The 13,720-nt window shown below is 36.7% G+C and overlaps 1 protein-coding gene across 3 annotated transcripts in view; it reads right to left on the bottom strand.

Moving 5' to 3' along the window:
* Positions 1-13,720, bottom strand: part of LOC149837953 (uncharacterized) — a 74,946-nt gene that overhangs the window by 24,959 nt on the left and 36,267 nt on the right. For all 3 annotated transcript variants that reach the window (XM_090006282.1, XM_090006283.1, XM_090006284.1), the window contains 3 exons: positions 5,295-5,330; positions 1,651-1,771; positions 1,306-1,542 (listed from right to left, as the gene is read on the bottom strand). In XM_090006282.1, coding sequence (XP_089862408.1) covers positions 1,306-1,542; positions 1,651-1,771; positions 5,295-5,330 — 394 coding nt within the window. The remainder of the gene's footprint in view (positions 1-1,305; positions 1,543-1,650; positions 1,772-5,294; positions 5,331-13,720) is intronic.

Raw genomic sequence — 13,720 nt, 5'->3', positions numbered from 1 at the left:
TCCTAAAAAAGTGAAGGAAATGTTTTGGCGTGTATATATATATACACACACACACACACGTGCGCTGGTTCTGCCCACTTTCTTGTTCTGTCCCATTTTGCACAGCTCAAAATCACAATTTTTTGGTGTTTTTTCTCACATTCAACACCATATATGTGATATATAGGTTTTGTAACTTTAGTGGGAACCAGCTTTTGGATCACCGGAATCTGACCTGTATACAGGTTTTTCCGGTGATTCAAAATCAATGGCTATGAAGTTATTAGTTTTTTTTTTGCTCATAAAAACATATTTTTTCATCAAAAAATCATGATCCAAGAGTTGATTCTCACTAAATCCAGCATGCTAAACACATCTAATGGTTCAGATCTATCATAAGACACTTCAAAACTATGGGGCAGAATCGAGCATGAATTGATTTGATGATATTATGATAATTGTTTTTTATTTAACTGTTAAAATTTAAATTATGATAATTGTTTTTTATTTAACTGTTAAAACTTAAAAACTATATATATATATATACCCTCCCGCACCCAAGTTTTTTTAAAGTGCTGCATCGCCGCACCCGCACCCATGTGACATAGTGAGATATGGATCCTCATGCTATGATAAAATGCTTGGGGCATTAGTGATTGCATGTCACATGGGTGCAGGGATGTGGACTAGGTTAGGGTTGACTGAGTTCAGTTTCAGACAGAAATAGACCAAGTGCGGTTGACCGCAAGCGACTCAGCAGAAGCCATGTCCAAGTGTCACACCTGCATCAACATGGGTGTGATGCCTTTTAAGAGTGTAACATAGGACTGCATGAGATAGTAATGAGAGGAGAAAAAAATAAGAGGATAAATAACAAGCTGACAGAGTAATGCAAAATCAAATATAATCTTCAAATAATCAGCTTGGTGAACAAATTCACATATTCCTTGAAGAATAAATTATAGCAATGTCACATGAAAGTTAGTCCACCTTAATATTTATTAGGTTAAATGAGAACAATCAAGAATATGAGAACACAGGTAAAAAAGAAAACCACAAAAAATACAATAAGACAAAAAAAAATCAGCTTGGAGAATGAGTATTCCTCATACAGTTACAATGAATTCACCGTAAAACCTACTAAAATAACAGATACCAAAACGCTGAAGATTAAGAACATTAGATAGTGTCAAACAGTTACAGCAATACAATGAATATAGCATGGAACATTGAAGAACTTATGCAAACGTAGAAAAACAAAGATGCCACAGGAAGCTTCCAGCCTCCAAAGTTGCAACAGGAACAAAACAAAAGGCATCAACTTACAGGAGCAGATCCTTCTAAACAAGCCCTTGCTCTTGTGAAAGATAAGTTCCCTGCGAGGAATGAACCACCTCTTTGAAAAACCTTTTGAGGATTACACCCTTCAGCTGGCCATTTATGTATAGAAAAATCTGTTGTGGCAACCCATATGCCATCACCTTGCAATGCCATTTGCAAAATGGGATGCTCTTTTGTGCACACTAGAAGGCTTTCCCTTGTGGACAGGTCTGTTAAGTATAACTGAAATAGCAGATACAGGTAAAAAGGAATGGGAACAAAGAAAATACCTAGGAGGCAAAGTGGAAAAGGTAAAAGAAAAACTGCATCAGTCTAACCCAAAATACTCACTGAAAGGTCCCTCCCACCGCTATACACATGGCTGAATGTTGGGGTACTCACAAGTGCCCAAACAGAATCTGTATGTACAGCATAGGAATGCACACATCGCTGCTGACCAAGATCCCATAAACTACAAGATATAACATATCATAAATTGCTTGCATTACTTCAAAGTCAACTACACATAAAGAAATTAGATGCCAAAAGTGTATCAATCACATCAGCAGTTAGAATCTTTCATAAAATAGCATTTCATTGCAAACATAAACTGACATTCAAATCCAAACCAACAACTCAGTTATCCAGAATTTTCCATTTTTTCCTTTTTTTATGTTGATATCGTTTTGTGATTTATCAAAGGACCTACATAATACCTCACAATTTTATCTTCCCGAGACAAAGCCAAGACCTATATGTGACTGTCTTAAACTATGTCACGGGGACTCGGCTAATAGGCCGCCGCACCGGGTGCGGTAAAAACCCCTAGTTGCCGGTCATTTTTGTTCAAAAAAAAATCTTTTTTTATGTCGGTGAAAGGCAGGGAGGAGGAGAAAAAGCAGAAGAGAGAGACAGAGAAAGAGAAGTAAGAAAAGGAAGAGAGGTACATTCTTCTTCTTTTTCTTCTTCTTCTTCTTCTTACTTGCAGAGAGAGAGAGAGAGAGAGACGTTGGTAGGGTGAGGGTTACAAAGAGAGAGAAGAAGAAAAGAGGAGAGAGAGGCGGTGGGTGAGGGTTGCGAAGAGAGAGAAGAAGAGAGGGAGAGAGGGGTGGTGAGGGTTACGAAGAGAGGGAGAGAGAGGTGGTGGGGTGGGATTACCGAGTGGGAGATAGAGGGGGTGGGTTAATGAGAGAGAGAGATGTGGGGGTGGGAGTTACAATGAGAGGGGGAGAGAGAGACGTGGGGGTGGGGGTTACAATGAGAGGGGGAGAGAGAGACGGTGGGGTGGAATTAGGGGTGTTAACGGGTGGGGTTTACTCGGACCAAACCCTATATGGTCCGAGTATGGTGACAAATAAGAAGACCCATGTCCGGACTCAAAGGTCCGATTAATAAATGGACTCGGGTATAATTTTTGAAATTTTATATCAGACCCGGACTCGACCCAAGTTCCGATTAAGACCAGCACAATGTAAAAATGATAAAAAAATATTATTTTACCGAGTTTAGTTCTTATAGGTTTTGGGTATAGTTTCTCTTATAGTAGACCCGATTAGACCTGGATCCAAATCTGATATCATACTCAGAAATTTGGCCCAAGTCTGGTTCCACCTGGGTCCAAACCAAACCCGACCCGTTGACATCCCTAGGTGGAGTTATTAAGAGAGAGAGAAAAGAGGGGTTTGGGTCTGAATCTAGATCCATATTTGATTTAGACCCAAACTCCCTCTCTCTCTTTGTATATATATATATATATAGATATATACATACCCACTCGCACCCCCACACCCAAGTTTTTTTAAAGTGTTGCATCACCACACCCGCACCTATGTGACATAGGTCTTAAATGAATATATTTTTCATCTCCTATGACACAATATAGTACAATAAAATATGTGTACCTTAGACCCATGCAATTTATGCTATATAATGATTTTTTTATTATTTCTTCCATTGAACTCCACACTTGAGGTGAGATGCTTATAATAATAAGCCAATGAAGCACACCTAAGCTCTTCTTGTTGAGATTGCTTGTAAGACCCGTGTTATTTTCTAAAAAAAAAATGTGTTAGGATCCGGACTCAGCTAGTTGTTCGAGGTATCAAAAATACATAGCATAACAAACCTCCGGACAGTCTCAGTTGTTTCTACGTTTTGCTCTCACGTGTACCCTCAGAACAACTAATATCAAAACAAAGTTATCATGTTCATTTTATTTATTTTCACTTGCACACCGCGAAAGGAACAACATATATGTTAGTTTGGTTCTGAATTTTGTTAGCATGCTCATTTTGCTCAGTCTTCAGAGACATCTGATAAAATTGGAACATTACAAAAATAAGATTAGTATGCTCATTTTACTTATGTTAAACTACATATCACGAATGAAATTACGCATGTGTTAGTTTTGTTCTAAATTGTTATACTTGTGCACCTACCAGTTTTTCATGAAACTGACCCTTCTTATGGGTATAGGTGATGATTAGGTCGGTACAGCAAGCGATGACACAATGACGTGATGGTATCAAGATGAGACTCTTTCCTTGACATTTCGCTCCTGAGGACATTCTTGTAATTTGGTATAAGAGTTTCTTTGAAATTTTACTTTTCGTATAAACTTTAAATGATTTAAAATCTCGTTTTGAATCTATTTGGTTTCAATGAATGTACGGAGTTACAAATCCATTGTGTAAAGGAAGGTTCGCAGTAATGCGCCCAAGGTCCGTTGACTTGCTATTTCAAACACCATTTTTCGTTGAACTGCTATTTTAAACTTTGAAAAATGATCGATTTCAAAGCTTTCAAACTTTTCATAAAAAGTCACATGTCCAAGATTTTGGGGGCGTTACATTGCTTCCCCAAGCTCAAGTGAGTACTCCATGAGTTGAGCCCAAGCTGATCATCTGCATCCGAACTCATTCACCACATTTAATCATTTACGCCTTTTATGCTTCCAAGTAAGAGACATGCACCCATCTATCCATGACCCATGTTAAAAGAATATGACATCCAATGATCCATGAGAGATGGATCTACAACAGTCATCAAGGTGAGGTTGTTAAGTACCCAAGGAGCATTACACATTGTAAAGAGCAAAGTCACCTAAAGCATGAACGAATTTGCATATAAGAGCACCTAAAAGGTACACTAGGAGCCCATTATACAAAGTTAGGAGAATCAACGGAGGATAGTCATTATTTGGTGATTTCTCTAAAAATGAAGAAAGAACTGTGATTTCAATGATTTAGCCTTCTCCCTTGACGCAAGTAACCCAAAGGCTTATGTTGAAATGGTTTTGTGGATCAAGATGTGTTGCTATTGACTTCATCCAGAAGCTACAGCTTGTGATTGGATTTTTCCAAATAATCATAGTTAATTTTAACAAAAGCTTATATGTGATCCATGCCTTCTTTCTTTTCTTTTTGTTCATGCCAAAAAGGTTCCTACCTTGTTTTCCAGGATAAAGATTAAGATATGTTGGCAGCCTTCATAGGAAGCTATGACTTATAATTGGATTTTTCAGGATGGTTGCAATAACTTTAAAAAAAAAACAATTTTGCTCTTCACACTTTATCTAAGTGTTTTTTTATTACTGTTTATTCTTATTTTTAGGGATGCAAATGGGGCGGATCAAGGATGGGGGTTTTGTAAAAAAAATTCTGTTCCAGATCTGATTCCGATCCGAATCCCGATGTATTTAGCTGTTCCGGATCCAAACTGTTTGCGTCCCTACTTATTTTCCTTTTAATATAACATTTTGTCTCAACTAAAGGGTCTCTTCATTCTTTTAAACAACTGTGTAAAGCTTTCCTCTTCATTTAAATATCCGTACAAGAGGATCCAATCCTATGCTATGTACCATTTGCACATCAGTGATAGAACAAAAACTGTAGATCGCAAGCAATCAAGAGTTTGATAGAAATAGACCTAATAGTGAATAAAATCTGCAAAACAACAGAAAACTCGACTGATGCAAAAATGGGGAAGAGTTGTACCGTATCATAGAATCAGATGATCCAGACAAGCAAAATCTGCAAATTAAATGAAAAAAGTCAATAATTGTAGCTCAAAATTGAAGAGCCAAGATAACAATTCAAGAACTACCATGCCTATATGATAATAACATGTTAATTTCATAACCATAATAAAACGACTTTTTTCTTAGAGGAAAGATTAATTTTCAATTACAGGTAGAGGTCATTGTGACAAGGTGTCACCATTACAAAGTATAAAACTATAAAGTTATAAACAGTATGTTAAAATTAAAAAAGAATAAATCATGAGTAGAATTTTTTCTTTCGATATCAGGAAGAAAAACACCATTATGGTTCGGCCAAGAGTTGCCACATTGACCGTGGCCCTATTTCAATGTCCAGGGTGCAAAACTCCATAAGTACTCCCAAAGGGATAGATCCTATTGGCTTTGACCTTGTGGCAAGGGACATGCCCTGGGTATCTAACTCGCGAGGTCCTTCAACTTGAATGCCTTATGCCGACCCACCTAGCCAGGTGTGTGGAGCCCTAGGTAAGAATTAAGATTGACAGTGCCTCCAAATCTGAACCTCCCGATCCATCGTATATCCTTTTCTTTCCTTTCCACTCCTCTATACCGTACAACAAAATTTGGACTGCAAGTGACCATGTATCAATTACAGATCTTCATGTTGCTCTCTGAAGAGTCTAAACAATTTGTTGTTGCATCCCTCCATACATGCCACCATGCTAGAAAAAAGCTACCATCATCAATATCATATACCATTTGCTCTCTTTCCTTTTATCCCAGAGCAGATGCTACTGCCCCTTCATTGAAATTCCATTTGGGACAGGGCATTTTGAGAAAGGATAGGAAGGCAGAACAAGTACATGTAAAAATGTCTTCAAAAAGACAATTGTGCACAAAGGCACTAAGTCTTCAATATGTAATGTGTGCACGATAGCACAAAATGAGAACTTGAAACAAGTGTGCACAAAGGCACAACACATAAATGAGAACACAAATGCTCAAAATAAAAGGAATCTTTATTGAAATGAATAGGAGTTTTCGCTAAAAAACTTAGAATTTACAAAGGGGGATAACCCCTATTTATACAAGAGGAGCATCTTGGAGGGGCTCCACTCATAGACGTTGGAGGGGCCCAACGTCTATGAGTTGGGGCCCCCAAGGCTAGAAAAAGACAAAAAATAAGAAAAAAAGAAAAGAAATAAATAAGAAATAAAAAAGAAAAAGTAATTATAGTCATATTCAAAAATATGAATATGGGCAAAAGGGGAAAAGACAGTTTTACCCTTATCGGGTTTTACCCTTGTAATATATATCTATACTTATATGTATATAGATACATATATAATATATATATAGCTTATATTTTAACACTCCCCCTCAAACTTACGATGTGATGACCGAAAGTTTACCAAAGAGAAAATGGAAGCACGGTGAACACAACGCATTAGTAAAAAAATCAGCTAGTTGATATTTAGATGTCACGTAAGGTAGGTCAATGACGTTCTTCAGATACTCTTCTCTAACATAGTGGCAATCCATCTCGATATGCTTCGTGCGCTCATGAAAAGTATGATTCTTTGCAATATATATAGTACTTTTGTTGTCGCATGTAGGTCCTTGGACATTAACCCTATCTTTCAGTACTGCTGAATCCAAACAATTTTCATGGTGGTGGTTGTCATGGCCCGATACTCAATCTCTGTAAAAGATAGAGAAACCTTCTGTTGTTTCTTGCATCTCCACGAAACCAAAGATTCACCTAAAACAATACAAAAGCCAGTGGTGGAGTAACGGTTATTTGGGTCACCTCCCCAATTTATCTCAGAAGATGAAGATACAAATACTCACTTATTTATGGACTCTTTCACATATCTGATGATCTGAAGCACAATACTCATGTGAACTGTTGTAGGAGCATGTTGGAATTAACTTGCAACATACACTGCATGGGAGATGGCCTGGTAATAGTAAGATACATTAATGAACCAACAAGTTGCCTGTAAGGAGTAGGATTTTCTAGAGAAATCCCATCATCAATCTTCATTTTTGTTCCTACTACTTCAGAAGTATCACAAGTTTTGTCATCTAAAATGCCTGACCTGTCAATGATCTAACAAGTTTAATTTGAGACAAAAAATACTCCTTGTGAGAGTAGGCAACTTCAATGCCCAAAAAATGTCAGAAATCCTAAGTCTAACATTTTAAATTTTTCGGTTAGAGTAGATTTGATACTTTTGATCCCTATTGCATCATCCCCTGTGATTAACATATCATCAACATATAATAACAAAATTACAATACCTACATCAGAGTTCTTGACAAATAGAGCAGTGTCAGTGTAACATGAAACAAAACCATTTTCTACCACTACACCAGTAAATCGATCATACCAAGTCTTAGGAGCTTACTTCAATCCATAGAGAGCTTTTTGAAGACGAAGAACTTTACCTTTAGGCACATTCATACCTGGAGGAGCATCCATATAAACTTCTTCATGTAAATCTTCATTTAAAAAAGCAATTTAACGTACATTTGATATATGCTCTATTTTTTAATAGATGTAATTGTAATTAGGCACCTAACAGTAACCATTCGTGCAACCGGGGCAAAGGTTTCATCGTAATCAATACCATATTCTTGACTATACCTTGGCAACAAGACGGGCTTCATATCTCTCAAGAGACCCGTCACTTTTGGTTTTAACTTTGAAAACCCACCTACATCCTATGTTTTTTTCCTTTAGGCAAATCTTGAAATTCTCAAGTTTTGGCTTTCCTAAGGGCTCTAAGTTCATTATCCATTGCCTCCCTCCACTCTATCATTTTATTGGCTCCTTCAAAAAATTTAGGTTCCATATAAAAATGAATAGCACTAAGGCATGCTCGATATTTAGGCGAGAAGGATTCATAAGAAATAAATCTAGAAGGATTTTTCTAATTCTCTCGGTTCTACGAGAGTTATTCAATGAGGAAGATTCACTAGATTCACTGTATTTTTCAATTGCACTTTTAAAGTTATTTTTATCTCTATGTATATAAGTAATAGGCTCAGTAGATGTTCTTTCCTCTATGGGAGGATCAGTAGGTTGATAAGAAGGATGGTTGTCTTCATCTATATTTTCTTTTTCACTAAACTCATTGAGTTCGTCATCACTAGAAATATCATCTCTAGATAGTAACTCAAACAAGAAAGAGTAATCCATATTCTCTTTATGGGATTCATCCTTCTACAAACCACTAACGTTTTCTAAGAAAGTCACGTTCCTAGAAACATATAGCTTGTCGTTCTTAACATCATAGAATCTAAATCTTTTTTTAGTTTTGAAATATCCAAGAAATGCATAAGGAATGGCTTTTGGTAAGAGTTTGTCATTGTTGCCGGTAAGGACAAAACATTTACATCCAAAGATTCTTAACCTATTGTAGTCGGGTTCCTTTTGGTATAAAATTTCAAATGGTGAAGTTTCGTTTAGATTTTTTGAAGGAAGGCGATTTATAAAATAAACGGATGTAAGAGCCACTTCGGCCCAAAAACTTTTTGGAATGTTTTGAGAAATGAGTAAAGTTCTAGTTGTTTCAATAATATGCCTATGTTTTCTTTCGGCTAGACTGTTTTATAGCGGTGTTTTGGGACAAGATCTTTGATGAACTGTTTCATGGTTTTCAAGATAGTTTTTAAAATCATTTGAAAGATACTCTCTTCCGGAATCGGCTCTAAAGATTTTTAACTTATCATTAAATTGATTTTTAATCATATGATGTCTTAAACGATGCAAAGACTTCATGCTTACGATTAAGAAAGTATATCCAACAAAATATTGAATAATCATCAACAAAAATAACATAGTAAGCAAATCCTCCCTTAGATACCATGGGTTCCAGTCCCCATACATCCGAGTGTACAAGTTCAAAAGATTTGTTTGTAAACATAGATCTTTGTTCAAAAGGCAAGCTTCTCATTTTTTCAAGAATGCAATCATTACAATTGAAATTATTTTTACAGATATCCTTAACAAAATGCAAATAAGAAAGCTTGACGACATTAGGATGTCCAAGTCTTTTATGCCAAACATTTATATCTTTATGTTGGGCAATATTACAAAAAGAATATTTTGGAATTTGTAAAAACTCCATATAGCAGAGATCTCCTTTTCTAGAGCATTCCCCAATCAACTTCCCGAACCGACAATTGTGTACCCAACATTTATTTGATGAGAACTTAACATCACATCCATGGTTCGAGAGTTGAGAAACCGAAAGCAAGTTTAAATTCAATTGTGGTATAAATCTAACTTTTGGAATAAAGAAATCTTGTTTTTCAAAATTTTCAACTCCTTTGATTTCAAGAGAAGTACCATTAGCGGTTGAAACAAATGATGAAAAAACATTTTTTGAATATTCAGAAAGTGCACAAAAATTTAGAGTCATATGGAAAGAGGTACTCGAATCTAAGAGCCAAGAGATCTTACCGAGAGGAGAAGACATAGCGGCACCGGAGATGGATCCTTTGAGGAAGGGCTGAAGAACCTCCACGATTTGACTTAAGGACAATGCCCTATTATTGGAAGTAGAGGCATTCTCTTCTCTTTGTGGTTGAAATGTAGTAGACTTAGCTACCTTCTTCTTCCACTTAGGACAAACGGGCTTAATGTATCCCGGTTCTTTACAAAAGTGACAAATGATTTTTTCATACTCCCTTCCTTGATTTCATCCTTTACTTTGTCTTCCTTCTCTTTGATTTTGATCTTTGTTGAAATGAGGAGGCTTATATGACTTTAAATTGCTTTCGGGTCTAGAGACGGCATAAGCACCTTCATTTTCATCTTTGTTTGAAGGTATCACAAGAACACTTGGGTTTGATTTACTCATTCTCAAACGAGTCTCCTCTCCACTTAATTTGGTAAGAACATCTTCTAGAAGAGGAGAAGTAAAAGAAGATAGGAGAGAAGACCTTATTTGTTTAAATTCGGGCCTCAGCCCATTCAAAAAATTAAAGAACCGGTCTTCTTCTAATTATTTGTAGCGAAGCTCAATGGCTTTTCCACTCCACTTAGGTTCAAGCATAGCAAACTCATCCCAAATGGAGGACAATTCGGCAAAATACTCTCTAATAGTCATTTTGCCTTGTTGGAGAGTCAAAGCTCTCTGAGATAAATCTCTTGAGGTATACATCCTCTCAAGATATACCCATACTTAAGACACTTTTTTGAATTTTAAAATATTTGCATTGATCTTTGTCTCAACCGAAGAAAATATCCATGATAGGATTTTGTAGTTTTTCATCTCTCATTCTTCATGTTTTTTGCTATATTCCTCAAGCGCTTTTGTTCTTTCATCTCCATCAAGAATTTTTATTTTCTCTTTTTCAATCATCGTAATCTTTGGCTCCGGTTCCGGTATTGAACCTTGGATATACCCCCCAAAGTCCCCTACCTTTGATATGTGCTTCCATATTTTCGGCCCAAACATGATAATTTGACCCATTGAGCTTAAAGCCAAGAGAAAAGTGGGAATCTTTTTCCGCCATGGAGAAGTTCATGAGGGAGAAAGAAAAACTTCGAGAATAGAGGCTCTTCCCACAAAGGATCTTTTAATCTCACTTGAAGAGATATATTGCACTTAGAAGTGAATTGCAAGAGCTCTTCACGCCAAAAAGGAAAGATTGAGAAGGTGCATGTTTTTCGAGGCAACCATCGGAGTATGGCAAAACATGAGTTATTCTTTTATCGATCTCGCTCTAATACCATGTAAAAATGTCTTCAAAGAGACAATTGTGCACAAAGACACTAAGTCTTCAATATGTAATGTGTGCACAAAGGCACAAAATGAGAACTTGAAACAAGTGTGCACAAAGACACAACACATAAATGAGAACACAAATGCTCAAAGGCATAAAAAAAATAAAAGGAATCTTTATTGAAATGAATAGGAGCTTTTGCTAAAAAGCTTAGAATTTACAAAAGGGGATAACTCTTATTTATACAAGAGGAGCACCTTAGACGTTGGAGCCCCTCCAACGGTCACAAATAAGGGCCCAACGTCTATGAGTTGGGGCCCCCAAGGATAGAAAAAGACAAAAAATAAGAAATAAAAAAGAAAAAGTAATTCCAGTCATATTCAAAAATATGAATATGCGTAAAAGGAAAAAAGATAGTTTTACCCTTATCGGGTTTACCCTTGTAATATATATCTATACTTATATGTATATGTATCTATCTATATATATAGATATATATATAGCTTATATTTTAACAGTACATGCCATGTTGGTTCTTCATCTCCACCACACACATAACATATCGCAACCATATGAAAAACACTCCTCTTGAGAAAAATTTGCGTCGGATGATATCTTGAGACACCAGCCATGTGAAAGTCATATCTCTTAGGCTTTGATGGGGTCCCCTTGTGGTATTCTTTGAGAAGACGGCATTGAATGGTTCTAATGGCGAGTAGTAGCAGTATTAGATCAAGAAGACAATCTTTAGAGCATTTCCAGCTAATAGAATGCTTCGCATGGCTCAAACTTATTGGCAAGAACTTGGTTAAGCCAGTCGTGTATTCAGCTTGAGAAAGATTCTTCTAAAGATTATGTCCCAAACTCCACTACCTAGGCAAAAGCTAGCAATGGTGCTGCCCATGCTAGTGGCAACATGAAACAAACTGGGATATGTTATGAATAGGGTCTAATCTGTCAATCATGGGTCCCACCAGAATCTATCATTATTACTATTCCCAATATTCAAGCTAATTCTCTCTTTTCTAATGCAGCCAATGCTTTAAACTTCCCATATACCAGAGAAGGAAGGTACACTCAAGCTGTGAACCTAGTTGAAAGGCAAATTGTGAAGCCCATATTTTGCCTTTATCAATGAAATCCACTAGCTGGTAACGAAGTTCAGTTTTCACCATAATTTCATCAGAAAGGCACAGCCTAAGAATATACCAGAGAAGTAAGGTCCACTCAAGTTGCAGAGCCACTTTAAAGGCAAACTGTGAAGCCCATATTTTACCTTTTATCAATGAATCCCACTAGCCAGGGTCAAAGTTCAGTTTCCACCACCATTTCATCAAAAAGGCATCATTGGGAGATCTCAGCCTAAGAATACCTAATCTGCCCATCATCAGGAAGTGTGATTTTGTTCCAATCCACCAAATGAAGCTTGTGCTCTACAACTACACCACTCCACGGAAAGTTAGACATTCTCCTTGTGAGTCTTTTCTCTATCTTCTTCAGCATTTCAAAGAAAGACAATTGGTAGGAGGGGATGTTACCACTCCATTAGTGACAAAGAGAAATCTTGACTTCCATGACTGAAGTTTGGTCTTTAAATGATTTTCAACTCCTACCCAATGTAAAGCTTTGGAGATGCCATTAAACATATTCATTCGTAGGTATTTTATAGGTAGTGAACCAGGTCTGATACCCAAATATATGTGCATTTGAAAAGGATCTGTGGAGACCCACTTTTGATGGTTGCCCTAGTCTCTTATTGTCACCGGCATAGAATTTCGGGACACTTATCATAGAAACTTTTGACTTCTTTGGATTACGCATGCACCCATTCAATAGTTAGATCTGTTGGATCGTGATGGGTATTGAGTTCGATCTAGGATCCAAATCCAAACTATTGTTTGTTATGCTGTATTATTAATGATTCTTTTGTTTCCCATATTGTCCTTTTCTTTAAAGATGTTGTAACGTGCTGTCAAGGATATATATGTAATCTGTCAATGTCTAACAGTTTTCTAATCAAAAGGAATAGTAACCCACAATATTCCACATTGGGAATCGTGGTGAACTGCAGCCCCTATCGTTGTATCTTCTTTCTTCTATTGTGCTGATGCTTTGGGTTTAAGATTAAGGTTCTGATATGGTATCAGAGCAAGAGGGTTTCGCTTGGACTTCATCAAGATCGGCTTGAAAGGTCAACTTCTTCTACTCTTTCTATCATCTCCTTTTGATTCTTTTATCTCCCTTTATTTGATTCCCAATTCTTTCTTCTCATTATTCCTCGCCTCTCTCTCACTCTCCCTATTCAAATCATGTCAGATCTGATTGGATCCTTCACTTGACTGACGTGACATATATTCCTCTCGTTTGGACCTGCTCAGATCACATCAGATCTGATTAGGAGTTTTCCTGGCTGACGTGAAATATCATAACCTGTTTTCACGAGATATAAAGTTTCTTGTAATTTTGGATCTTATTCCTCTTTTTTCACGTTGGGTTTAATTTTATTTTATTGTTGAGGCCTTCTGTTGTTTCCTGCGATTTGCAAACAAAATGCAGAACCATTTTAGTGGCCAAGTTCGCTCTTTCTTACTTCAGTTTGGTTATACATATTTTTGCAATGTGAATCTACTTGTATATTTCCCTTTTCTTTGGTTATATTTGGGTGTTTTGACCCTTTATACA

The sequence above is a fragment of the Nuphar pumila genome, chromosome 5 (assembly GCF_984573655.1).
Source record: "Nuphar pumila chromosome 5, dmNupPumi1.hap1.1, whole genome shotgun sequence".
Lineage (NCBI taxonomy): Eukaryota > Viridiplantae > Streptophyta > Magnoliopsida > Nymphaeales > Nymphaeaceae > Nuphar > Nuphar pumila.
This window is presented reverse-complemented; position numbering and strand designations above follow the sequence as displayed.